This window comes from Symphalangus syndactylus, chromosome 11 (genome assembly GCF_028878055.3).
Source record: "Symphalangus syndactylus isolate Jambi chromosome 11, NHGRI_mSymSyn1-v2.1_pri, whole genome shotgun sequence".
NCBI lineage: Eukaryota > Metazoa > Chordata > Mammalia > Primates > Hylobatidae > Symphalangus > Symphalangus syndactylus.
Window position 1 is genome coordinate 128,511,802 of NC_072433.2, and position 27,363 is coordinate 128,539,164.

The 27,363-nt window shown below is 42.5% G+C and overlaps 1 protein-coding gene across 4 annotated transcripts in view; it reads left to right on the plus strand.

The window, feature by feature from the left end:
* The window catches only part of CDH13 (cadherin 13), a 1,187,225-nt gene that overhangs the window by 492,101 nt on the left and 667,761 nt on the right, over nucleotides 1-27,363 (plus strand). For all 4 annotated transcript variants that reach the window (XM_055299713.2, XM_055299711.2, XM_055299712.2 and 1 more), the window contains one exon: nucleotides 19,084-19,200. In XM_055299713.2, coding sequence (XP_055155688.1) covers nucleotides 19,084-19,200 — 117 coding nt within the window. The remainder of the gene's footprint in view (nucleotides 1-19,083; nucleotides 19,201-27,363) is intronic.

Consider the following 27,363-nt stretch of genomic DNA (forward strand, 5'->3'; position numbering starts at 1 on the left):
AAACAAAACAAAACAAAAACAAGCATATCAAGGGAATGGTTTAATACATATTGATACATCCACGAGATGTGTTGGGCAGCAACTAAAATTATGTTTACAGAATCTGTGACGTGGGAGGAAAGAAAACTTGGGGTTTAAAAACCAAAATACAAAATTGCTGACACCGTTGAATTTCAACTTAATCAAAAAGTATATTACAACCTAGAAGGAAGTCCACTAAAATGCTATTCTGTTTGTCTGATACAGGATGGTAAATAAATTTACTTTTCTTCTGTGTTTTAATATATTTTTTGGAGTTTCTCTGATGAACCTTTTCTATGTGGATGAATTTTTTTTAAAAAAAGTATAATCTGGAATGGCAGTATAAGCCCAACGTATAGTCCATCCCTCCTACCGAATGCTAAGCTAAAACTCTGGACGGATACACACTCAAGTGCATGCACACCCCACACACAGACAGACAGACAGACTTGCACATTTGAAAACTGTGAAGAGCAAACCAAAGCAGTTGGATAGGTGGATTGAAGGGAGTCAAATCTTGGAGAGGTGATTTCACTGAGGAGAGTTTCCTATGTTAGGTTATTTTTTCTTCTTTGGCTTTGCTTTGGGACTGGATTCTAGTCATACTGCAGGGGGCTGGTCAGGCAGGTAGCTAAGAGTCCCATCGAATTTCCAACTTTCTGGCCAGAGAAACCAGGAAAAGGGCGACCTATGGGGAAATCTTGAAAAAGAAAGAGTTCGTTGGTGGTGGTGGTGGTGATTCTCTCCTCGGTATAAATAGTTTGGTACATAATAGGTGCTCAATAAATACTTGTTGAATAAATGAATTAAATTTTTGAGAAAAAAATCCACCTTGGAGATTGACACAATATCTCCCAGGTAGACCCATCCAACCAGCCTTCTTTCCAGTATAGGACAAGTTCTGTTTTTCCACTAGACACCAGAGGAAGTAGTTTGCATTTAGGAGCTTTTCATCTGAAAAATAGGGAAACTCCTGTGTTTACACACTAGAGTCCTCTTCAGTGCAACGAGCATTCACAGTATGAGAGGCTGAGGACCTGAAAACAGGTGAAGAGAAAGCTGAATTCTCTTTCTCACCGTGAATTGATTCTGGGGCATTTGCTTTTTGAGTGGAATTTTCAGTGGGTTTTTTTTTATATAGTCACATAATTCATTCTCTCTTCTGACTCTTTGTTCCTCTTTTTCCTTCTTTTTTTTTTTTTTTTTTTTTTGAGATGGAGTCTTACTCTGTTGCCCAGGCTGGAGTGCAGTGGCATGATCTCAGCTCACTACAAGCTCCGCCTCCCAGGTTCAAGCAATTCCCTGCCTCAGACTCCCGATTAGCTGGGATTACAGGTGCCTGCCACCACACTCAGCCAATTTTTGTATTTTTAGTAGAGGCGGGGTTTCACCATCTGGGCCAGGCTGGTCTTAACTCCCTGACCTTGTTATCCACCCGTCTTGGCCTCCCAAAGTGTTGGGATTACAGGCGTGAGCCACCGCACCTGGCCCCTCTTTTTCTTCTTATCTCTTTCTCTTCCTTCATTCCCCAGGTGTGTAGTTAAGGCCATGGTTGTGAAGTATCCACATGATGCACCTCCACTATACACTATGCTTGTGGCAATGAAGGAGGCAAAGGACCACAGAGGAAGGAACCTTAGGTGGAAAAGCCAGCTGTGTCCATGCCCCACCTGTGTATCTTTGTGTTGCAGAACTTTCCCCTTAGTTCAGTTAAAACTGAATTCTTGTCAAAGAACCAGGAAAGACTGGGCTCACAGCCACATACAAGGGTGAGAAACAGAAGTTATTGTAGAAAAAGGAATAATAACTCTCAGCAAAGCGAGAGAGGGTCCTGCTTGCAGGTCTCCCGCCTCACAGATTGAATCCCAGGTGACCACAGAAACAAGAGAGGCCAGGCTCCTCCCCACTGCAAAGGGCGCAAACTGCCTTAGGCTCCACCCCATCCTCCCAGTGCACAGATGGGCATGATTTAGAAAGAGTTGGTCCGGAAAGGGTGGGCTTCATCCAGGACCAGCAGTCCGGTTTTTCAGCCTTCATGCTATTTTAGACTCGAAGGCAGGGTTTTGCTGGGGACCCTTGGCTGTCTCTTGTCTGTATCACCTGGGCTTTGCAGTTAGAACACATCAGGCCAGTCTGTGCATTTCTTTGCCTTATCACAAGCCTGGAGAATGTGTACCCATCCCTAGGAGAGTCCTCAGTAAATGACTGATGGGAACTGGGCTATAAATCCCCCAGCTCCCTTGCCCTTCCGAGTCACAGGTTCTGCCCTGCCTCCTGGAATTCCCCAGTGCGAATGTGCTTGTTAATGTTTCCCTCATCAACTTCCTTCCCCTCCCTGCCTTACTTCCTCTTTCTCCTACCCACATTTCCTGGGATGACCCGCCAATAAAGTACTTGCTGTTAAATCCTCGTCTCAGGGTCTGCTCCTGGGGAGCGCACACTAAGAGTATTGAGGTCTTGGTTGTCGTGATTCTACTATCCAGTGGGCTCCCGTACAAAAAGGAAACCAGAAGTCACGAAGATCCCTCAGGTGGCCTACAGTAAAGCAGGGAAAAGATGAGGATCATAGCAGGGAATGTGGTCATAGAGAGGGAAGGGATGGATTCCTGGGAAATTTTCCTAGGTGGAATCTGTAGGACTTGGCAACCCCTCGTGGGTGCAGTATGGTGAGAACCGAAGAAGGCTTTCACACGACGTGAGTGCCTAACCCCTCGCCTGCTGAGAAAAGGGAGGCAGGAAACCCCATAGCTTTGGAAGGAGTAAGTGGGAAGGGCAGGATTTTCAGTTAAGTTTAGGACATGTTGAGTTTTAGATGCCTGTGGATAGTCATGTATCATTTATGGTGACAGTGCCACGGGGAAGGTACATGTCAAACCCCTAATAAATATCCACTGAATTGAAAAGAATTGTTTTTCCAAGTGCAGGTTTTCTAACAAGGGCTGTCTCAAAGGCCAGCCAGACAATTATGAGCTCAGGCAGATGAGGAAAGCATGGTACCTGGATCACGTGTGGTCACATCTAGAATACATGCTCAAATTAACACAGCTGTGGAGGCAGGAGTACATATGTGTATTGGAAAAACAATCCCTTCTGTAAAGCGTTGCAAGATGCCTCCACCTGATCACAAGTAGCTATTGAACATGAATATTTTATCAATGCCGGAGCAGATAGAGGGAAACTGTATCCATTATATTCTCATCACCATCACATGTGGTTGAATGGACTTCTGACTAAAGAATATAAACATGTTTAAAACATTTTTCACCTCCAGTGAAGCTAGCAAGTCTTGATTTGTGTTGTTATTGCTCCTGCTAGATTCATGAAATATTTCAGAGGCAATTGCATCTTGGAAGTGTGGTTTGGCAAATTTTCATCCAAAGCGTGTGTTTTTGTTTTATTGTTAACTAGAGGTTCAAACGTGGGGAAGCTGACATTTTAGAGCAAATGGTAGAATATGTGGGGTTATTTTCTGTTGCTGTTTCATTTTTAGATTCAACTTTTCAGATATAGAGCTGGATTAAGTCTAACTAGTAGCAGAAAACAAAGTCTGTTTAAGTAAATGTGTTTTCAGGATGGCCCAACTGTACAGAAACTTGCAGATCTCATGTTCTGATCACTCTATCAACTGTTGCTTCTTTAATATACTCAAGATGCATTTATGATGTTTAATTGGCTTGTCTGTCTTTCAAAATGAAAAGCTACAGGGTAGCTTGTGTTAACCACAGGACAGCTGGTTCTGGTTGCTTGGTAGGTGACAATCCAGTGACCACAACCAAGGAGGATTTAAGAAGGGATTTTATGCCTTGCAATGAGGAAGAACACTGGGGAGAGTTCCCGAAGCGGTGCCTCCCAGAACACAAAAGAAAACAGGGCTTTTACTGGGCTGGCGAGCTGAGTCACTGTAGGTAGAGGTGCAGTAAAGGCAGCACATGCTCAGTCACCGATCGTGCTGCTACATCCTCCTGCACACTTACTGTCTGTACAGTACTCACTCATGTATAGGCAGTGGTGAATAAGCTCCTCCCTGGGCGCTGTTTGTAGTATGGTAATACCGATGGATAACCGAAGTTCGTTTCCAACGCAGACATCTCTGGATCCAACCAGCTTTTGTTTTGCCAGGGTCGGGCTTTTTTCTGAAGTTTTTGAAACAGCAAAAACCAAGATGTAACAGTTACAAGTGGCTACTTCTTCACAGTGCATACCCCAAAACCTTGGGATCATGGGGCATACCCCCAAAACCCTGGGACCTTGGGTTACACTTGGACTTTTCCTGTTTTCTTGTTACTCAGCAACCACCACAGTGCCTGGTCCATGGAAAATGGTCAATAAATATCTGTTGGCTGGGTACACTAATCCCTAAATGTATATATAAGGTTGTTGCAAAAAAAAAAAAAATTAGCCGGGCGTGGTGGTGGGTGCCATGTAGTCCCAGCCTCTCGGGAGGCTGAGGCATGAGAATCGCGTGAAGCCGGGATGCGGAGCTTGCAGTGAGCTGAGATCGCAGCACTGGACTCCAGCCTGGGCGACAGAGCGAGACTCCGTCTCAAAAAAAAAAAAAAAAAAAGAAAAAGAAAAAAATAAAAAAATAGAAATGGCAAGGAATAAAATTTGCCTTCAATGTGCTCGTGGTCTTGGGAGGAGTAGAGTAAAAAAATCCCTAACTTCTATTGTTATAGTGTCATTGGATAGTGCCATGATAGAAGAATGTCCCATGTGCAGTAAGATTGCACTTAAAGTAGAGAGTCAGGGTAGACTTCCTGGGAGAGGTGACATTTAGACTAAAGCATAAATAATGTTGATTTGTTTGCCAAATGGAGGAAGCAAAGAAGGATCCTGAGTGAAAGCGTGATGTGTTTGAGGATTTGCAAGTCGATCATGAGGTTGCACGTATATCACATGGGAGAGAGTTGCTGACAGTTCGGGAGAGCAGATCGTGGTATGCTAGGACAATTAGAGTCTCCACTAGAGCATGTGAATGCCTTAACATAAGGGAGTGACATAATTACATTTATGTTTGATCAGAACACTCGGGCATTGGATTGGAGAATGGAGTTGAGATGAGAAGCAGTGAAACACTTGCTGTATCCATCATAAAAGCCTGGATCATATCAATAGATCTTCATAACTTGACTTCAACAAGAATTCATAAAACTAACTCCTCTCTATTTCATAGTTTCATCATTTTATGGAATATCAAAAACCTAAAAAGAAAGAGAAATAAAAATAAACTATACGAACTTCTCCCTGATGAAGCATTCAGTCTTGTTTTCCTGGATCTCATGCATGTTAAATACATATTTAGATCTAAGCCACTATATCAAGGAAGTGAATAACTCTTTTTCCTTAAATATCAATATGTGCACAAATTTTCTTATACCCACATAAGTTTAGTAAAACTTTGGAGAAAAAAGTTTCCGGAGTTCTAGGGCTTTGTGCCATTTTTGGAAACAGTAATTTTAGAACTCTCTGCTTTGCTTTACTTATTCATTTTATCTCCCTCTGGGTTTCCTTCTTGATTTCTATACCTTTGTGTGTTCATTAATTAATTTTTCTTTCATATATTCACACATGCAACAGTTGTGTATTTGGTCTCCGTATCAGTTAGGGCAGGCTAATTACTCTAGCAAACCAGCAGTTAACAACAAACCAGTCCTGTTGGCAGGGAACTGCACTGTGTGAAGACATTCAGGGATCCAGGCTCCACCTATCGTAAAGCAAGCAAACAGGATTTGAGAGGGAGACAGAGACAGAGACACAGAAAGACAGAGAGAAAACGAGACAGGAAGTTCTCGGTGATTAGAAATTTGTGTTTCTATGTGGTATGTGTATACACGTGTGCCCTATGTATATACACATAAGCCTCTATTTGGAGGGCTTAATGTGTTTTTAGGTGTTTGTGGGTTGGGAGTTAGAAGACATAGCCAAAAAGGAGGTGTAATTAACCGTTTATCTCTTCCTCTTGATGGGTAATGTGGTTACGTCGTTTTTGTTAGTTTCCCCATAATATGATAGTAAATACCTGTCTGAGTGTATTATGTGTGTGTTCATTTTGATTATTTCTCTGCAATGTGTTCCTAGAAGTTAAATTAGTCAAAAAGCATGAACACTTTAAAGGCTATCAAACATAGTTACATTATTTTTCAGTAAAACATCTGTACCTTTCTCTTTAGCATCATTGTATCTATTTACCAGACCTGCGTGAACACTGTACACTTTATTTATTTATTTATTTATTTATTTATTTATTTTTTGAGACGGAGTCTTGCTGTCACCCAGACTGGAGTGCAGTGGCGCAATCTCGGCTCACTGCAAGCTTCGCCTCCCGGGTTCACGCCATTCTCATGCCTCAGCCTCTTCGAGTAGCTGGGACTACAGGCGCCTGCCACCACGCCCGGCTAATTTTTTTTTGTATTTTTAGTAGAGACAGGGTTTCACCATGGTCTCGATCTCCTGACCTCGTGATCCGCCTGCCTCGGCCTCCCAAAGTGCTGGGATTACAAGTGTGAGCCACCGCGCCCGACCCTGTGCACTTTATTTTTAAAAAATATTTCTCAACTTTATAGTCAATATATTTGGCTATTAGGATAATTTCAGGATATTTGAGGAGGAACTTTAAGACCAACTTATAAATTACAGCACTTATAAGGAGGAAAACATGTGGAACCCACGTCTGGTGGAGATGATTCTGGGAACTGGTGGTGTTTGGATGGCAGAAGTTACAAGGAACGCAGAAGCAGGGAGCGTGAGCCAACACCAGATTGACCTCAGACAGCTGATGCTATCGTATGAAAAAGGGAGGACTTCCATGCAACTCCAGAAAACAAAACCAAGAGCCCTGTGGTAGATTTTGGTTTAACAAAAGGGAGAATTTTGTAAAAATTTTCTATAGATTTGGTTACTTCACAAAGCATTGAGCACCCCAGGATAAAATAATCCAACGGAGAGGGGCAGTTTTAGTCTTACTAGAGAGAAGATTTCTCTATTAAAGACGAAATCAAAGTGGAAACACCGACATCCTACTCATTTATTTATTAGACACAGTCATGGAGCAAATACTCTGCACCAGCTGCTGTGCTAACTCCGTTACCTGCATTACTCAAATTCTTACAATAACTCTATATTTATTTCATAATTTCTTTATTTAGTAATATTTTAAGTGTTTTTTAGACACCTGCTCTATGCCCGTCTTGTGCTAGGCACCAGGGGGCATAGCAGCAGACCAGGAAAATGTAGAGTCTGCCTTTTTGGAGCTGGGAGCCTTGTATGGAAGACTAGCAGTGATGACACAGTGGCACTGAATGAATGTGTGATCAGAAGCTGAGACAGGGCTCTAGGGGAAAAAGGCAAAGTGCAGCCAATCCTCATAGCAAAAGAGACTGAGGAAGCCTAGAAGTGGTGCTTGAGCAGAGAGTAGAAGGATGGGTTGGGGGTTAACCAGGCAAAAGAGGGGAGGGACGAGAAGGGAAGTCACAAGGTGAGAAGTCCTCAGACAAGCACCTGCAATTGGAGGGTCTAAAGAGGGTGCGTGCCGCTGAGAAGCAGAGCCAGGAGGACAGTAAGAGCACTTGAGGTCAGAGTCGTCATCAGGAGCCAAGTCTGCTGGATGGTCCTGGCCTTAGCAAACCCCGAGGCTTCATCCTTTGGCAAGGGGAAGCCTATATACCCTGTAGGCTTAATGAGGAGGAGAAGAATGTTTTTAAAAGATCTCGCTGGCTGCTGGAGAGAGAACATCTGGATTTAACCCTCCAGTTTCAGACTCCCCTGATGAAACCTGTTACTTCTTTTCTCCACTCACTTGTTTGGGCAAAGCAATTTCTTTTCTACCCGAAGCATATGTACCAATGGAAATGACTGAGATATTCATTACGTTAGTAATGTAATGTAATGATTCCTAGGTGGTGATTCAGATGATTGGTTATTGGACCTTCTATGCATTTTTTATTTTAATTTTGAGATTGGCCATCCCCAGAGCCTCTGATCTATGACTTTCATTACTGGAGATGTTGTTTGTGATGTTGCCGGCGGTCCCTACTGCAAAGGATGCATGCGTGTGACTCAAGGCAACAATGGCTTGTACCCATTTCTCCTGGTTGTATGGGGGCCCTTGATAGGCACTGAGTGGTGTAATTTACAACAGCATATTGGCTTAATGCCGTCCTGTGAATCCACCAACCATCATCTTCTCTGACTCTTTAAAATGAGTTCCCTCACACCCCCTGCCATGAGATGATATGAATAACTAACAACAGGTAATTTCTATATCACCACGTTTTATTGTCAGCATAATTCTGTACAGTAAATCTGCAGTGGGTGACTTAGTTTTGCTGATATTTGGCCTCTAGAATATTGGGAAAATAGATACATGGAAATTTAGTAAGCTTGTATCTTGCTTCTCCAACCTTTTAAATTTGCGGCAGAAAGTTGGATATTTATTGGGTTTTTCTTCCTTAAGTAGGGAAATTTCAGCCCCAGGAGGCAATGAAGCAAACTTTAAATGTAGCTCCAGGTACTGCAAAGCTGGCTGAACCATGTGTTTGATTGCATACAAAACGTGAATTGAGTAGAACAGAACTGTCCTCCTAGCAACTTTGTAGCACAATGAGATCAGCTGCAAGAACAGAATAAATTGGAGATTGGCTTCTGCAGTTCCATTCATTTGCAAAAATTTGCAGACAATTAAGCTGTCCCCCTGCAGTATAGGTAGCTCCTTTTAGCCAGGGGCTGGAGATTTGTTCTCTCTGGGAAAATGTTAAAGCTGTGATTATCTAGTTATACCTGAGTAAATGGATCAAATGATCTCTCCAGCCAAGCACGGACCTCCTTGAAAAGGTGGTCTCCAGCAGCAACCCTGGGGAGGTTTATAGCAAAGTGTTTTTAGAGCAGATGGTTCTGGAGTTACAGAGACCAAAGAGCTGAACGACTCGGGATGAGTCTTTTACATCTTTTAACTTCAGGAAAACAGCCATGGTGGTTCTGCCAGCAAGTCGTTGAATGGATTAAGTGAGATAATAGTACAATATGTTTAGCACTGTGCCTGGCATGTAATAAATACTCAATCAATGGCAGTGTTTTCTATGGCAGACTTGGTGAATCCAGGACTAGGATCCCAGGTAAATCTTAGGGTTATAAAGGTTAGAAGGAACCAGGTTATGTCATCTTGAGTCTAGAATATAAGCGTCAAACTCTCCAAAGGAATAACCCTCAGGTCCTTGAACTCAAACCCAACGCATCACATCTTTGCATGAAGCCTGCACAGGCTCCCTATTGCCTTGGAAGCAAATCCAATCTTCTTATCTTGACTTACAAGACTGTCCATAATTGGGCTGGGTTGACTGCATGAGTCTCACCTTTCACTGTTCTCCCTTAACTCCCTGCCTTCCAGGAAGACGTATTTCAGCTTCTGCAATGCTTTGCCTTGCTAGAAATATCTCCTCTTAGCAAACAAGTTTGCCCAGAAGTTATGAAAGTAGGAGAGGGAACAAAGATGATAGAGGCCTGTGGTTTGTTTATAAGGTTTTCACTATTTCTCTCTATCACTTACTCTGTTATGCAAAGCCAGGGTCCAGGAGTGCAGAAAGAGGGAATGAAGACATGCGAATTATCTGGACACTCTTTGCTTGTTTGAATGTCGGCGTATATAGGAGATCCTCCAACAGGTGGCCAGCCCGGGCCGAGCTTCGTGTGGCCTTGTGTTCAGGTGTGCAGGAAGTAGGATCATTTCTCTCAAATCTCGCCACTTCCTCCACTTGGCTGTTAGGGAAGGCTTTTATGCCTTGGCTGGGTGTGACGGAAAGGGGCAGGGACAGACAAAACTTGGAGTGAGGTCCCAGCTGTAGAATGCCAGTCTGGCAGACATAACAAAAGTGAACACTTCTTCACTTTCGGGACACCTTCCCCATTTGGTCTCAACACTGAGCACCATGCCTTGGTGGGTGTTAGAGGTTGGCTCCTGGGAAACAGACCACGCAACTGGGGAGGGGTTCTCAGCATCCACACCTGGCGGGGAGGGAGGCTGATGGAGGAGTTGCTGACTGCAGGTACCTGGAGGCCTCAGCCTTCCTGGGCAGCAAGGATATGGGCTGGGATGTCCCCTGAGCATGGTCCCACCTGAAAGCCAGGGGGCTGACCTTGACACACCCCTGACCAGTCACTGGATGGCGCTGCAGCCGTTTCTGTTTAGTCTTCACATCAACAATGAAAGAGGATGAAGTTCATGGAAATACTGTGGGGATATATCGCGTGGTTTCTTTTCATGAAATGTCCAGAAAAGACAAACATATACAGCCAGAAAGTAGATTTGTGGTTGCCAGTGGCTGTGGTAAATCAGGAATGACTGCTAATGGGCATGAGGTTTCATTTAAGGGTGATGGAAATGTTCTAAAATAAGATGTGGTGGGGATTGCACAACTGTAAATTTCCTAATAATCATTGTGTTACACACTTAAAACGGGTGAATTTCATGGTACGTAAATTATACCTCAATAATACTTTTAAAATATTGCTGGGGAGAAGGGCTCCAGCCAGAGAAATTGACTCCAACCCTCCCTTTCCATAAATCAAATGCTCACATTTGCATTGTGGGAGGAGCCTGAGCGTTCATTGCAGGACAATGTAGGTTCTTTAGAATGCAGACCACTTTCACATGCAGCTTCTCATTTCATTCTGATAACCTAGAGGACACGCAAATCATTGTAGGACAATGAGCACTGAGCTACAATGAATGTAGCTTGTTATCTTACGACAGACCTGGGAGAAGGAGGAAATCCAACTAATTTATTTACTTTCATCGCTTTAAGTCTACTCTCCACAAAGCAGCTATGATCCTTTTATTGCAGCTACACTCCTCAGCTCAAAACCTTTCCAGGGCTCCGTCCTCATGCGGAGTAAAAGCCAGGGCCCTCTCCATGGCTTATGTGTCTCTCCAGGGTCTGACTTCCCTTTCACCAGGCCCTGACTGTCTCCTTCCCCTCACAGCGCTCACCTTGCCCAGGCCAGCAGCTGCCGTGGTGCTGAAGCTCCGCCATGCCCGGTAGGCTCCTGCTGCTGGCCGTGCCTCCTCCTCCTGCCCACTTGGCCCATTCTTCCTCCATCTTCCACTGCCATCTCATCGGTGGACCCCTTCTTGCCTCCCTGTCTACAACATCAGCACCCCCTCCCCCTGAGCACTTCCAGCCCTCCTCCCCGCTGATCTTTTTTTCTCTTGAGCCGTATGTGTTCTTCTCTTTCTCCTTCTGTGGTTTGCCCCCTCTCTCTAGAATAGAAGCTTCATGAGGGCGCTTGCTTCTTTTAGGCACTGCACCATCCCAGATGCCCAGAATTATACCTGGGAGAGAGAAAGGGCTTGAGTGATATGTTTTGAAGAAATGAATGAAAGAATGAATGAATGATGTAGTTAATATGAATCTACTCTCTCGCTCCTTCTCACGTTCTTTTTTTCTTTCTGTCTTCCTGTTTCCCTTGACCTCCACCCTCCCTTCCCATCCTCAACCCCTCCCCTGCCCCTCACTGTTTCAGGGGTGTCCCCTTTAGTTCTGATATATGTTCTTTGGGCCTGAGTGATGTGGTGCTTCCAGATAGCATGATACTTGCTTTTAATGCACTTTCAATTTCCCCTGAGATTGGGAAACAGGGAGGAAAGCAAATGAGATTTTAACCTCAAATGCCCTAAGACAGGAAGATGAAGACCTTGCTTAGCTGCGTGAAACCAGAGATCTTTGTGTAGGGATGACAACGCTCCTCTAACAGAATCCAGCATGCATGAGGCTCCCTGAAGACACAACACTGCCCCTGTGACGGAAGCAAGTCTGGATGAGGCTGCAGCAGGCCTCGGATGACCCAGGCTAACGGTGCTGTGGGTCACTGTCCAGAGACTGCTGTGCGGGGGAATCCCACAAGGCACACACGGTCTGGTGTTGGTGGTGGCCCCAGAACCTCAGTCTCCTCTGCACACCTCTGCGTGCCTATGTCTGTTCCTGTGACTGAGGGGATTGTGTTCAGCACATTGGAAGTGAGAGGATGTGTGGCATATGTCCGTGGGTCTAGGCAGCTGATGCATGTCTGTTGCATGCGCATCTGTTCCTGATTGCATGTGTATGTGTGTCTATCAAATGGATTCTGGTGTGTGTGTAAACCCACATGTGCATAAGAGTGTGCATTTGATGTCACAGACAACATTTGACATCTGCACCCGTCTAGTGAATCTGGAAAGCTGGAAGGGGCTGAGTGTCTACATGTGTCTGTGTTTCAGATCTGGCCTTAGGCCACTCACAGCCAAATTACTCACTCCTGATAGGGACTGAGTGGCTCACGCTCATTTTCTCACTTCCTCTGTCTTGGTGTTAATAAGACTCATCCTTCGCTTTTCTGCAGTTCTTTAGAGAGTGCAGACCACTTTCACATGCAGTTTCTCATTTCATTCTGACAGCCTAGACGACAGGCACATTATCCTCCTTTATAGATAAGACAATTTCCTTCAACCCCTCTGTGTCTTGCCACAAGGGGAGCAGTGTTGGGCCTCCTCTCTGAGGCTGATGTAGCCGCTGATTCTCTCCTCTCACACCTCCTGTGGGCATCTCCTCTGCTCTCTCACATCTTCATTCATTCACCAATGTGTTTTCTTTCTTCTGACCCCTTCTTCTTCAAGGTCAGCCCCATTCCTTGTCTCCCATTTAACTGAAGAACTTCTTTCCGTAGCTCTCCTTTCCTTCTATGCCAAAGTCCTCACTATTCATGTAATCACCTAGCGCACACCAAAAGCTGCTCTTTCTAAATTCAGCCGTCATCTGTTCATGGTCAAGCCCAGCAGCCTCCTGGCAGCCTCTGTGATGTTGGAGGAGACCTCTGCATTGTGTAATGTGGCTGTGCGCTGTTCCTTTTTGGAATTCTCCTCTCTGTCCTTCTGGTTTTTCTTCTTTTGCCGACTAAACTTTCTGTGGCGTTTGCTGACATTTTAGAAACTCATCAAATGGTTACGTTCCTCCCTTTTCCCTCTTCCCATAATCTGGGTTGTGCCATCGTCTCCATCTCTTGCAGTGATTGTTTATGAGTGATTGTGACATTTGTCTCCCTCCTGAGTGCAATTCCTCATGTCCCCTAGAAATCTCTGCTTCACGTCCAACAGGCTCCTCAATGTCAACAGGTCTACTCTAGCACTTGTACCCCAAAATGCTTTTTTAAAAATCTTTGCCCGCTTGGTATTGGCAACAGCAGAAGTCAGGAGATCTTAATACACCCCTCCTTTACCCTGATCTTCAGTTCTTTCCCATACACTGCTCTTCTGCCTTTTATAACCATCTCTTGAAGTGATTACATTATTTTTCTCTCCACCGTTTTTGTGTTGTCCTTCTCTGAGTTTCTGGCCACACATTGGCACCCTCACAGGCTTCATGCATGAAATGACAGATGCAAATACACACACACACACACACACACACACACACACAGACACACAGAGGGTTGTCCCGAACCAGGGTATATGGATGTCAGTCAAATCAGGTATGATGGTTCCTACACAATCCCAGTCATACAGAAACATATGGCAGAACACACAAACTCATTATCACAGACTCAATCAAAGGTGGGTACAGCCACAAATATAGAAGTAGACAGTTGGCCACAAACACATAGTTATACACACAAATCACAGACAAAGATAGAAGCAGAGCCACAGACTCGGAAACACAGAGCCATAGATAAATATTCACTGATGTTTCTCCTAATGAAAGACAAAAAGTTAAGCATCAGAAGAAGTAGGATGTCCTGACTTCAGTCATTCCTTTAAGATGCCCACCGTGGCGGGCCCAGAGAGTCGACGTGCACATGGTGGCTTCTCTACAGTCAATACCTCCAGCAGCACCCCACCCTGTCCCTTCCAGGTACTGTTTTTCCAGAATCGGAGCTGCCTGCTTCTTTTCTTGGGCCCTTTAGATCCAGGGATTAACACAATTGTGCCAATTGCCATACTTCTGGGATGTGCAGTAATAATCAAGGAAATGGATGGGCAGCTGTGGAGTTGATTAGCTGGTGAGCTGGGAGGACACCAGAGGTAGGATGGGGACGGGACTCAGGGACCTGACCACTCTGGACACCCGTGAGGACAGAAATATCACCCATTTGTGGGTATGAAAACACAAGCAAGCACTTCATGACACGCTATGCAAAGTTCATTATTGATGACACAGTATGCTTTGTCATTACTTCGGACACATTTAGACATATATTGTCATCATGAACTGAGACCTATATTTGCTCTGGGATGAAGCCCATTCACCAGTCCTTTACATCTGCACAGACTTCACATCTTTTTAAAGTGTTTCCCTAGACCATGCTCTCATCTGAGGCCCAAGGTATTTTTTATCATGAATGATATTCAGATATTACATGTATTTTACATATTTCCTACATTTGCCACCCTTAATAAAGCAACAGAATCTTCATAGATGTTAAATATCAGTTTTGTGTAAATACAACGCACTCTAATTTTCTTTTTCTCTTTTTTTTTTTTTTGAGATGGAGTCTTGCTCTGTCGTCCTGGCTGAAGTACAGTGGCGCGATCTCAGCTCACTGCAACTTCCATGTCCCAGGTTCAAGTGATTCTCCCGCCTCAGCCTCCCAGTAGCTGGGATTACAGGTGCGCACCATCACACCTGGCTAATTTTTGTATTTTTAGTAGAGACAGGGTTTCACCTTGTTGGTCAGGCTGGTCTCAAACTCCTGACCTCGTGGTCCTCCTGCCTCGGCCTCCCAAAGTGCTGGGATTACAGGTGTGAGCCACCGCACCCGGCCAATGCTGTTTCTTTGTTTAGGGTTGGATTCCTTTTGGGTGGTTGGCTTTTTTGTTTGTTCATTATATTAATCTTGCTTTTTCTTCTGTTTTATACAGAATCGAGTTTTCTTTGCCTGTATATAGAGTCCTTTTCACTTCCTAGAGACTAAAGTGTCTCTTACTTAGTCTCTTTCATTGAGATTTTAATATTCTTCTGTCATCAGTGTAGTGTATACAAAATAGAGTGCGTTGAATATGATATTCTGTATTTTCCTACATAGCTTGTCTTAAATATTCTCTCTGCTAGCTAGGTAAATTGGAGCAGTTTGCACGCAACCTCTCTGAACTTTCTTCATTGATTAAGAAGGGATAAGATTTACTTGGGAGGTCTGTTGGAAATATTAGAGGGGACTCATGCCAAGTGCCCAGCACATTGGCCAGCATATGCTTGCTATATCATTATTATAGTAGTTTAGGGTAGTGATAGTGAGGGCAGTGGAGTGATGATGATAGTGGTTGGAACATGGTCTTCACAAATGCCTTTTTGGTCATGGCCTAGGAGTATCTCCTACTAACAAACCCAAATGTAACTTTGTCCCTGCTATGGAATATTTAGGATGTTTTTCATTTTTGCCCCTTATAAATCATGTCTCACTAAACGTCTTCCTTCATACAGTTTTATTCTTCTTTTGAATGTAACATTTGGATGCGTTCCTAGGAGTAAAATTACAGAGAGAAGGGATATGTACATTCATAAAGCTCTCAATAAATAAATATTGCCTGATTGCTTTTCACAAGGGTGCTATGAGTTGATACTCCCACCCAAATCAAGAGAATGGCTATTTATAGATGCTTTCAGAGCCTTAGCTTATCTTGTTTCCTGTTTGAATTTTATTACATAAATTTTCCTTTAAAACTATCACACACACACACACACACACACACACACACTTTTATGGGGCCTTGGGGCCAAAGATGGAATGAAACTATCATTTATCACATGATTTTGATAGGAACCTATTGTTAATTTTGAGATGCTTACTTCTGATGATGCAGAAGACAATTTTAATTAGTATGTGGCATTAAATAAGATCAGTTTGCGTATTGGAAATGATATTCTTTTTCAGTTATCTTTCAATCCTCTGATCAGATCGCGGAGGAAGTCTCAGCTTGGTGCTAACACATCTTTAACACCGCTCTGGCCCCTTTTTACCTGTAAAATGAAGAGCTTTCCATAGGCAACAGTGTCTATCTCAAATTTCATAGTGTCATTAGGTCTCCAGCATGTTTATTTTTATGTTTTCCTTCTTTTTATGTAAAGTGATACTAACGTTTTATTTAAAATGATACAAAGTTTTCATTTTGAACACATTTAATTAACAATATGAGTTACACATAGAGCAGACACCCTGACAGTGTCACTCCAATAATTGAACTTGGGACATGCTACTTGGAGATTGCATTCCGACAGTTGCCCCACTAATCATGTAATCATAACACGTGTCCCTTGACAATACACTCAATACGAGTCTCCATCATGCCTGACATAGCTTGGGACTTCGTGATTGTCCCTTTTTCCCTATTCCTTTGTGAACGTAAGGACCTTGCAGTGGCTCATGAAGAGAGTTGCTTTTTATTTTTCATATTTTAAATTTTTTGAAGACTCTTACAAAGTATAACCATTTTGAAAATGCCTATCCATTACCCTAGAGAAAAATTACCTATTATCGGAAGAGTATCTAAAAAAATATTCAAAGGGTACAAGTGCAGGCTTCTTACATGCACACATTGTGTAGAGGGAAGTGTGGCCTTTTAGTTCACCCAAAGAGTGAACATTGTACTCAACAGGTAATTTTTCAGCTCTCACCCTCCTCCCACTCTCTCACCTTCTGAAGTTCCCAGTGTCTGTTATTCCACTCTGTATGTTCACAAGTACCCACTGTTGAGCTCCCACTAAAAAGTGAAAATATGCGTCATTTTTCTGTTTGAGTTATTTCACTTTGGATAATGTCTTCCGGCTTCGTCCATGTTGCTGCAAAAGGCGTGATTTTATTCTTTTTTTAGGTTTGTGTAGTATTCTATGGCATGCGTGTGTGTGTGTGTGTGTGTATATCCTTATATATACATTTATATATATATATATATATCCCACATTTTCCTTTTTTTTTTCTCTTTCTTTTTTTTTTTTTTTTTTTTGAGACTGAGTTTCACTCTTGTTGCCCAGGCTGGAGTGCAATGGCATGATCTCGGCTCACTGCAACCTCTGACTCCTGGGTTCAAGCAATTCTCCTGCCTCAGCCTCCTGAGTAGCTGGGATTACAGGCATGCGCCACCACACCTGGCTAATTTTGTATTTTTAGTAGAGATGGGGTTTCTCCATGTTGGTCCGGCTGGTGTCAAACTCCCAACCTCAGGTTATCTGCCCACCTTGGCCTCCTAAAGTGCTGGGATTACAGGCATGAGCCACCACATCCGGACCCACATTTTTTTTTATCCAGTCTTCTGTTGATAGACATTTAGGTTCATTCCATGTCTTTGCTATTGTGAATAGTGCTATGATAAACACAGAAGTGCAGGTATTGTTTTGATATAATGATTCCTTTTCCTTTGCGTATATACCCAGTAGTGGGATTGCTGGGTTGAATGGTAGTTCTATTTTCAGTTCTTTGAGAAATCATCATACTATTTTTCATAGAGTTTGTACTAATTTACCCTCCCACCAACAGTATATAAGCATTCTATCTTCTCTGCAGCCTCACCAATATTTGTTGTTTAAGACTTTCTAATCATAGCCATTCTATTCTGACTGGTATAAGATGATATCTCGTTGTGGTTTTAATTTGCATTTCTCTGATGATTAGTGATATTGAGCATTTTTCATATGTCTGTTGGCCCCTTGTACGTGTCCTTTTGAAGAATGTCTGTTCATGTTGTTTGCCCCACTTTTTGTTTGTTTTTTTGTTTGTTTGTTTTGAGCTGGAATCTCGTTCTGTCACCCAGGATGGAGTGCAGTGGTGTAATCTTGGCTCACTGCAATGTCCGCCTCCTGGGTTCAAGCAATTCTCCTGCCTCAGCCTCCCTAGTAGCTGGGATTACCGGTGCCTGCCAGCATGCCGGGCTAATTTTTGTATTTTTAGTTGAGACCGGGTTTCACCATGTTGGCCAGGCTGGTCTTGAACTCCTGACCTCAAGAGATCAGCCTGCCCTGGCCTCCCAAAGGGCTGGGATTACAGGTGTTAGCCACCACATCCAGCCTGCACACTTTTAAAAGGGGTCGTTTTTGTTGTTTGATTTCCTTATAAATTCTGAATAATAGTCCTTTGTTGGATGCATATTTTACAAATATTTTTCCCATTCTCTGGGTTATCTGCTTACTCTGTTGATTGCTTATTTTGCTGTGCAGAAGCTTTTTAGTTTAATTAAGTTTGAAGTGTCCATTTTTTTTTTTTTTTTTTGGTCATGTTTGCTTTTGAGGACTAGGCCATAAATTATTTGCCAAGGCCGACATCTAGAATAGTTTTTCCTAGGGTTTCTTCTAGAATTTTTATAGTTTCAGGTCTTATGTTTAGGTCTTTAATCCATCTTGAGTTAATTTTTATATATGGTGAAAACTATGGGTCCAATTTTACTCTTAGGTATATGATTATCCAATTTTCCATATGGGTGGTTAGCCCAACATCATTTATTGAATAGAGTATCATTTCCCTATCATATATTTTTGCCGACTTTGTTGAAGATCAGTTGGTTGTAGTTATGTGGCTTTATTTCCGGATTCTCTGTTCTGTTCCATTAATCTAGATTTATACTGGTACCATCCTGTTTTGGTTACTATAGCCTTGTAGTATAATTTGAAGTCAGGCAATATGATGCATCTAACTTTGTTCTTTTCGCTTAGGATTTGTTATAAAACCAATTCTTTATTGGCTATAAATCAAATAAAATTTTGTATCTAAGCAAGTCCTCCAGATTCCTGACCAGGTGAGTAATCCACTAGGTTGGCAAATTAAGAACAGCAATATGCAAGCAATGAGGGATGCATAAATCAAGACGGTCATTGTGAATAGAATGATTTGGAAGTTGAGTGTTCAAATAGCTTAATGATAGTTATAGTGAATAACAATGTCAGCTTCAGTATTATTCTAATAATGTACTTGGTAATGCTAATAGGGTTTGATGGAATACAATGAACACTTTCCAAACAGCTGTATGCTTTCCCAACAAAGGAACTCTATCTCAGAGCAGATTGATATATCATTTCAGTGGGAGATTTTAATCAATCCTTTTGTTTTCCCTTTTAGGATATATTTAAGTTTGCAAGAACTTCTCCTGTCCCAAGACAAAAGAGGTCCATTGTGGTATCTCCCATTTTAATTCCAGAGAATCAGAGACAGCCTTTCCCAAGAGATGTTGGCAAGGTAAGTCAGACAAACAACAAATGACAAAAACATGTTTTTATGAAAAGATGAGCACACAGGAAGCAGACTGAGTATGACTGTCTTGGTGACCAGCTGGAATTCATCTTCATTCCTCTATGATAAGAGACCAAATGGTTTTGTCATGAAAAGAGTGTTGGAAGATCATTCATACGCAAAAGAGGAAATTGGAAAAACCAATAACAGCTTTGAATATTACAGAGATGAACATGGTAGACGATGTTGAAATTATGCAGGAAGATGTCATTGGTTAAGAAATAAGGCTCATTGCTTTTATAGATTATATTCAGGTGATCACCAGATAGGGCCCCTAGGATGGTAGTGTGTTGATATGTGGCCTTCATCGAGATCCTGTTTTTCAAAATATTCTAAGCATACTACTGGGTCAGTTTTCCAAAAACTAAACCAGATCAAGGGAATAAAATCATACTAACCAGATCCAGAACCAGACATGGAAAACACTGTCCCATGAATCAGAACAATAGCTTTTCCAGGAAGAAATAGTCACTGTTAAATGTGCCAAAATACTGATACTGCCTCATCAGTACGTTCTCCCCACTTTAAGAGAGTCGACATGGAGAATCAAATTTTGAGCAGTTTGTACTTTTTGGTTGCTAGAAACAAGTGCTCGGTGCTGCAAAGAAGAACCAGCAGTCAGGCAAAGAGTTTTCTCAGCAAGGCAATTTACTTCTACAGAAGGGTGCTGCTTCCACTTCTGGCCACTGCGAGAGCATGCCGAACAAAAGATGGAAGGGGTTTTTATCCCTAACGCGGTTAGTCCCTACTTCTGTGTCCTGTCCCCATTGGCTGGAGTTGGACCACACAATCTAAACTGACGTGATTGGCTACTGTTTAAAATTGAATTTGGCTAATTAGGCAGGCAGGGAGAGGCTATCCATTACGGTACAAGGTGTGTTTGGGCATGTCAGGGCACAGCAAAGGCAGAGGAAGGGCAGTTTCAGTGGGAAGAGCTGTTTCAGCAGGAGGGGCAGTTTACCAAATGGCTATCCAGGAGTAAAGAGGACTCTTTCCAAACAAGGAAGAGATGTGAGGTACAGATTGGGACTAATGGGAGAAGTTGTTTACGGAGCAGGTAGCTTAGGAGGAGGGGCAAGGAAGTTGATCTCGAGAACAAAGAACAAGGGAGTCAGAAATTAAACGTTTGCAGAGGAACTTACTGTATCAGACATTGGTGAGCCTGGAATTTGAAAAATGGTGGTTAGTTAAATGAATGATGTTAATGGCAGTTGCTATTGAACTACTAATTCATTAAATACACAGTACATGTTATATGCTGGACTCCAAGCTTAGGACTGGGTGTGAAGAAGCAGATAATAAAGTTAACATGCTAGTGGGAAGACAGAAACAAGAACATTGCAGAGTATGACAAGTGCTGTGAATATCAGAAATTGGATGAGGTGAAAAAAGAGCAAATGGCAGGATGAAGGAGTAGAGGGAGGAGGGAATCTTTACACAGATGGCTGTGATGGCTGGTCGGAGGTACTGATGTTTGAGGGGAGACTGGAAGGATGAGAAAGGAACAGTTATAGGACTATCTGGTTGAACAGCATCTTTGGCAGAGGTGAGTCTACGTGCAAAGGCCTGAAGATGGGAAAGAATAGTGCGTAGTAGAGTCACAACATGCCTGGGTTGCATGAGAGTGAGCAAGGATGGCAGTGGTAAAAGTGAAGTTAGAGAGGCCAGCCTGTCCTTGGATAAGGAGTTGGGGTTTCATCGTGCATGCAGGTGGGGACCACTGGAAGATTTCCCCAGGAGAATGCATGTTTCGAAAGATCCTCCTGGCTGCCTTGTAGATAATAATTAGTGGTAGCAGAGCAGTAGAGAGGAGAAGAAGCAAAGAGACCCACTAAGAGGGGAGTTTGGTGGTGATCTGAACAAAGGTGACTTGGACTATTAAAAATTGATCCTGGACGGGTGCAGTGGTTCATGCCTGTAATCCCAGCGCTTTGGGAGGCTGAGACGGGAGGATCACCAGAGGTCAGGAGTTCAAGACCATTCTGGCCAACATGTTGAGACCCCGTCTCAACTAAAAATAACAAAAATTAGCCAGTGTGGTGGCATGCCTGTAATCCCAGCTACTTGGGAAGCTGAGGCAAGAGAACCACTTGAACCCAGGAGGTGGAGGTTGCAGTGAGCCAGGATCATGCCACTGTACTCCAGCATGGGCGACAGAGTGCAACTCTGTGTCAAACAAACAAAAAAATCGATCTTTATTGCAAATTGAAAGAAGTGATAATCCAATATCCTGGTAATCGCTATATTTATCATTTTAAACTCCCACTGTGCCAAAGATACCTTTCTCTAAGCAAAAATCTTTTCAAGAGTCTGGGATGTGATACAAAGAGAAGCAGAGCTGCTCTAAAGGGAGAGCCCTGTCCCCTTGGGCAGCCCTAGACACTGTGATGATCCTTTTCTAGACAAGTTTCCTGGGAGCCCAAGATGCCAGGTGCCAAGGGACTTGAGTCCCCACTTCTTCAAAGCTCTCCCCAAGCAGTTTCTAAGATCCAAGATGTTTTCTTGTTTTCAGTTTTCTTTTAGGTAATCCTTGGCTTCTCAACTCTCATCATGCATCAGAATCAGCAGAGACACTTAAAATGCAGATGTCAGGGCTCCACCCTCAGAGATTGATTCCACTGGGATGGGGGTGAGGACCATGCATCAGTATATGTTAAAATATCCGAGGTGATTCAGATATGCAGCCAAGATGGAGGACTGCCGGTCTTAAGCAATCCTCCAAGAGTGGTTGGGGACCAGCTACGTTAGCATCCCCTGGGAGCTTGCTAGAAATGCATATTTTCATGTCCCACCCCAAAACCACTGAGCCAAAAACTCTGGGGTTAAAGCCAGGAATCTGCGTTTTTACGCAGCTTCTAGGTGATTCTGATGCACACTCACGTTTACAGAGGGCTGACTTGAAATGTATTTTCTTCCCCTGTCCACCACTAGTACACATCACTTTCAGTTGCAATTCCATTAATTAGGTTATGATGAGGACAATCACATTACAGTTGCCTGGAAAATCCCAGTTTACACCTGTTGTCCAAATCTGTCAAGTCCAGATTTAGACAATAAATTATGTAGCCATCCTATAGTTTTCTTCAATTACACACAATTTCCTCCTGGGTATATTTGGGTGAGTTTTCTCACAAGCCTCTTTTCTTGAGCTATTCAATGGGTCCATAAGCATGCAGCTAATTGGGAACATCCTTCTGCATTGTTTTTTTTTTACTTATTACAGCTCAAAAGGCAATTTGGTTTCCAAGCTGAGGACTCGCCTCTTCTTAGCCCATTCTGTGTTGCCCATACTTGTTCTCATCTTAGATTCTCTACAAAGCAACTGCTTTTCTAAGTGTGGTAGGCTACTAACTAGACAATGTGCAAGAGCCTTCAAAACCTCTAGATGTTTTTTGTAGAATTACTGCACTGCTTTGCAAAAACTGTTTATTTGTCCATGCTTTTTATGCCTTTGAAGGTACATATTTTCCTTTTTGTTCCTGCTTGTTTCTATTTATTTATGTTACTCTTTATATTTCCTGCCTTATCCTCATCAACTCCACCACAGCTGACAAGCCGTGCTCTGGAAGAGATTGTAGATGTCTTCAGTGAGGGCTGGGGAGGCGAGGAGAAGGGAAAGAAGACCACGGAGGCAGAGCTCTGGCCTCCAAACACCACCACGCTCCCAAAAGAATCTCTAAGTCAGGACACCTCTAAGTTTATAAATATTACATATTAGACTTCAATATAGAATGCCATTTGAAGAAGAGATTCTGAAGCTCTAAACATATAAAGACGTTTGTCTTTGGCTTCCCCTAGAAGGGAACGCCAAGACAAGAATTCAAATGAAGGCAGTTCATTTGAGAGGTGGAGGAAATATTTAGTAATACAGTAAGGGAGAGACACAGAGAAGGGAAGCCATCTAGGAGAGAAGCTTGTTTATGAAGCCAGCTACCCCTGTGGGTGACTGGATTGGAATGTCATGGGCTAACTTTAACATGTGTGGAACACACTGTCAGCGTTATACTATCCCCAGGGGATGGCACTGGGATACTTTGACACCAGCTGGGGTATTTCCACTCCCAGCAGTCATGGGTTGAGGACTGCTTCCAGGGGTGTAAATTCTCTAGCATATCAGGTCTGCCCTGCACTCTGTGCACTGACTCGACAGCCTGCTGAGGTTTGGAGAAGAACCTTAGACAAAAAGGATGCTGTACAGCAGCCACCAGTCTGCTGGTCTGCACTGAAAAGCTGACACATAGGGGCTGTGGACAGGGCACTGATCGCTTCTGCTTCATTACCAAAACTAATACATCTTTTTTTTTCTTTGCATACTTCGTTTCCTCTTCTGCTTTTACCTCATTTCCTGAACCAGCTTTCTCATGTCCTGGGCTTTTGAAACCCCCTGTACTTGCCTCTCTCTCTCCATTAGTAAGTAGTTCCTGTATCCCAGGAGGGAAAACCTCTGAAATTCAACCTAATTCATATCAACAAGCGTATATTCAGCATCTGTTATTGATAAGGAACTGTGCTAGGGGCTGGGAATTTAATGGAGGAGAAAACAGACAGAATCGTTGATCTCGCGGGATTACAAAAGAGGCGACAATATCAGCACATAGTCCTTATTTGTCCAGCACTGTGCTAAGTGCTTTTCATCTTTTATGTTGAATTCTTATGGTAACAACCACATGAGAATCATTTTCCAGCATGCCAATGAAGGTAATGAGACTGAGGGGTGACGTAACCTGTCCAGAGCCACACAGTTAATTCATAACAGAGCAAAGCTTTGTTTCTGCTTTTTGAGATTTCAAAGTCTGTGCTCTTAACCAGTATCCTCAGGAAATACTAAGCCCAATCTGAGAATGCTCTTCCGTGGAATGAAATATCTTCACTGACAATTTCTCTTTTTAAAACAGCATTAAAATTAAGTGCAATCCTTGGAAATGCACTCAGAAATAAGATGGACAGAGGGTTGGATAAATAGATTGATATCTGATATGTGATAAAGGGTGTATATTAAAATGTTAGTGGTAGAATATAAGTTGGTGAACATATGGGTACTTGCTGTACAATTATTTCAAGTTTTCTCTGCATTTGGAGGTTTTGTAATAAAATGTTGCGAAAAATTAAGTTTAACTAAATATAAAATTATCATAAAAGACATAGGAGTTAGCATGCTGGCACAAAAACACTTTTTAAATCATTTGTCTTGCATTTCAAGAGGGTGAATGGAGACAAAGTAAGTAACTGGTTCTTGATTTGCTTTGTAATATTTTATTACAACATGAATTCCTTTAAAGAAAGAGACTCATATCCTGAAGAATGAAGACATCAAAAGCAAGGTGCTGTCGCAAGTTAGCCCTTGGTGGAGGGTTTTTCACAATTGGATATCCTGCTGTATAGAACTGAAAACCCACAGCAGGGTTATGCAGGCAGCTCCAGGGATGAGAAAAAGTCTTGACTGATACATAATTTATCTATCTGCCAAGTACTTAATTAGTTGGTAAGTAGCTAAACTACTAGAATTTGGGAGCTGCTTTTCCATAATACGAGGGAATCATATTACAACCCCGAGATTCCAAATCACTGCTACTCACTTAGATAGCAGGTGGGGAGTATAAGGGGTTGTATGACCCCCCCACACACACACAGGAGACAACCAGATAGATCACTGCGAGCCCTGGGAAAGTGAGTTTGCCTCCTAATTTCTGGCTCTTTTCCATGGTACATTCTGCCCTAGACTATCTGTCGTGATTTTGTAAGACAAGGTAAAACACCCAGTCATGAACATACTTCCTCATACCTGTGATTTTCTTTCCATTTTTGAACTCCAGACAGCAGAGAGGAGATGAGAGTGAGTGCTCTGGAGAGGAACTTGCAGATCCCAAAGTGGCTTTTTCCCCCTCCCCCTTCAAAGTATGACTATTTCAAAATTTGGGCCATAAATAATTTCTCAGTTTTACCAACTTTCACTGATAAATAATTGATTGTATCTTTAAAGATTTTTGAGTTCTTGGCCCCGATTGATTGAGAGCAGGGGACTTTAAATCTGTAAGCCAGCAAGGAGGTCTTTGGGAGATGTATTTTATTTTGTTTTATATTAAGTTTGAAAGAGAAGTGTCATTTATGAAACACTTATTAGAGATTCTGCTTTCATCACAAACCCTTTTCATCAAAACCAATGAAAGTACTTTTTTTACAGAAAATCCTGTTTTAAAGACCCTATAAATTGGTAGAATGGGCATTTAGGAGGCCATCTTTAATCCAGGATAGAAGAAATATGTAACTGGACCAAGTGCTTTTCGTAAAGGGAATCGACATTGATCATTAGACTACATCATGAAAACCACTCAACCAGGACTCCGCTTTGACTGTGTCATGAATGTAAGTCAGACATGAGGGTAATTTACATCAGCTCTGCCAGGTTCCTCAGTGTTCTGGGCATCTGATTCTTACAGGTCTCGCTGCATCCAGATACTCTGTACCTGAGATTTATGCCCACCCGTGCAGATAGGTGCCAAGGAGTCTGATAGTCTTGGAATTTAATTTGTTTTATTCTATTTAATAGTCATTTGCCTCACTTTGAAGACCCACGAAGGCCAACCTCTATCCTTAGAGGTTGGACCAGAAAGCTAGTACTGAAGCCACAGCACCTCTCCATCACCACGCTCCTGAAATGCAGACTCAGGGTTACTTGCTGTTGCCTGATTGATTTTATGATCAGGCACTTAGGTAACCCAGTAATTTATGATCAGGCACTAGGGTAACCCAGTAATTGCCGTCAGCCCTCTATCTCTTTTAAAATCTATTGCTTTGTACCCTTTATCCACATCTAACTATATACACCCTTCTCAGAAATTTACATCTGCTTAATTTCCACCCCCACCCCCCGCATATTTTTTTTTTTTTTTTTTTTTTTTTTTTTTTTTTTTGAGAGAGAGTCTTTCTCTGTCCCCAGGCTGGAGTGCATTGGTGCGGTCTCTGCTAACTGCAAACTCCGCCTCCCAGTTTCAAGCAATTCTCCTGCCTCAGCCTCCCTAGCTGGGACTACAGGCACGTGCCACCATGCCCAGCTAATTTTTGTATTTTTTTAGTAGAGACGGGGTTTCACCATGTTGGCCAGGCTCGTCTCGGTCTCTCGACCTTGTGATCCATCTGCCTCGGCCTCCCAAAGTGCCGGGATTACAGGCATGAGCCACTGCACCTGGCCTTAATTTCCCCCTTTTAAGGCAACTAGCAGTTTTATTCAATAACTAAAACTTACCATAGGCTAGAGTATAGGAGAAAAATTGGAATACAGAGTATTTAAGATGCCCAAAGGCTCAGTGCTCAAAAATTCTTCTTGAGATGAGCATCACAGTTTATTTCTACATTCAGCAGCCATAGCTACACGTAAGCTTTTCCTATTTCCAAGTCTTTGAACTGTGACTTCTTCCTGGGATACACCCTCTTTATCTTTATTCCTTAGGAGCAGCCCACATTCACCCTCTAAGGCTGTACTGTCCAATGGAACATTGACATTATTGCAGGAAGTTCTGCCTCTACAAAGCCCAGTATGGTACCTGCTAACCACATGTGGTCAATGCAGTTATAAAATTTTTACTAATTTTAATTTAAGCTTAAAAACTAACACTTCATTCCATTATTGGGACGACTTGGCAGGTGAATCTACGTTTTTCATGATACATTTTAATCCAATTACAGATAAAATATTTTTTACTGAAAAGGCAGTGTCCACACTGAAATGTTTTGTAAGTGTAAAATACACATAGGATTTCAAAAACTTATCACGCTAACACAAAAAGAATGGAAAATGTCTGCTAAATAATCTTTTTATTGATTTCATTTAGAAACAAATCCCTTGTATTTCTTTTCACTTTTTTTTAACGTGGCTGCCAGAAAATTATTAAATTATTAATATGGCTCACATTGTATTTTTATCAGATGGTGCTAACCTAAATAAGGCCTATTTTTGATATAATCTCTCCTCTGTGGAATTATGTTTTTGAGACAGAGTCTCGCTCTGTCACCCACACTGGAATGCAGTGGCGTGATCTCTGCTCACTGCAACCTCTGCCTCCTGGGTTCAAGAGATTGTCATGCTTCAGCCTCCCTAATAGCTGAGATTAC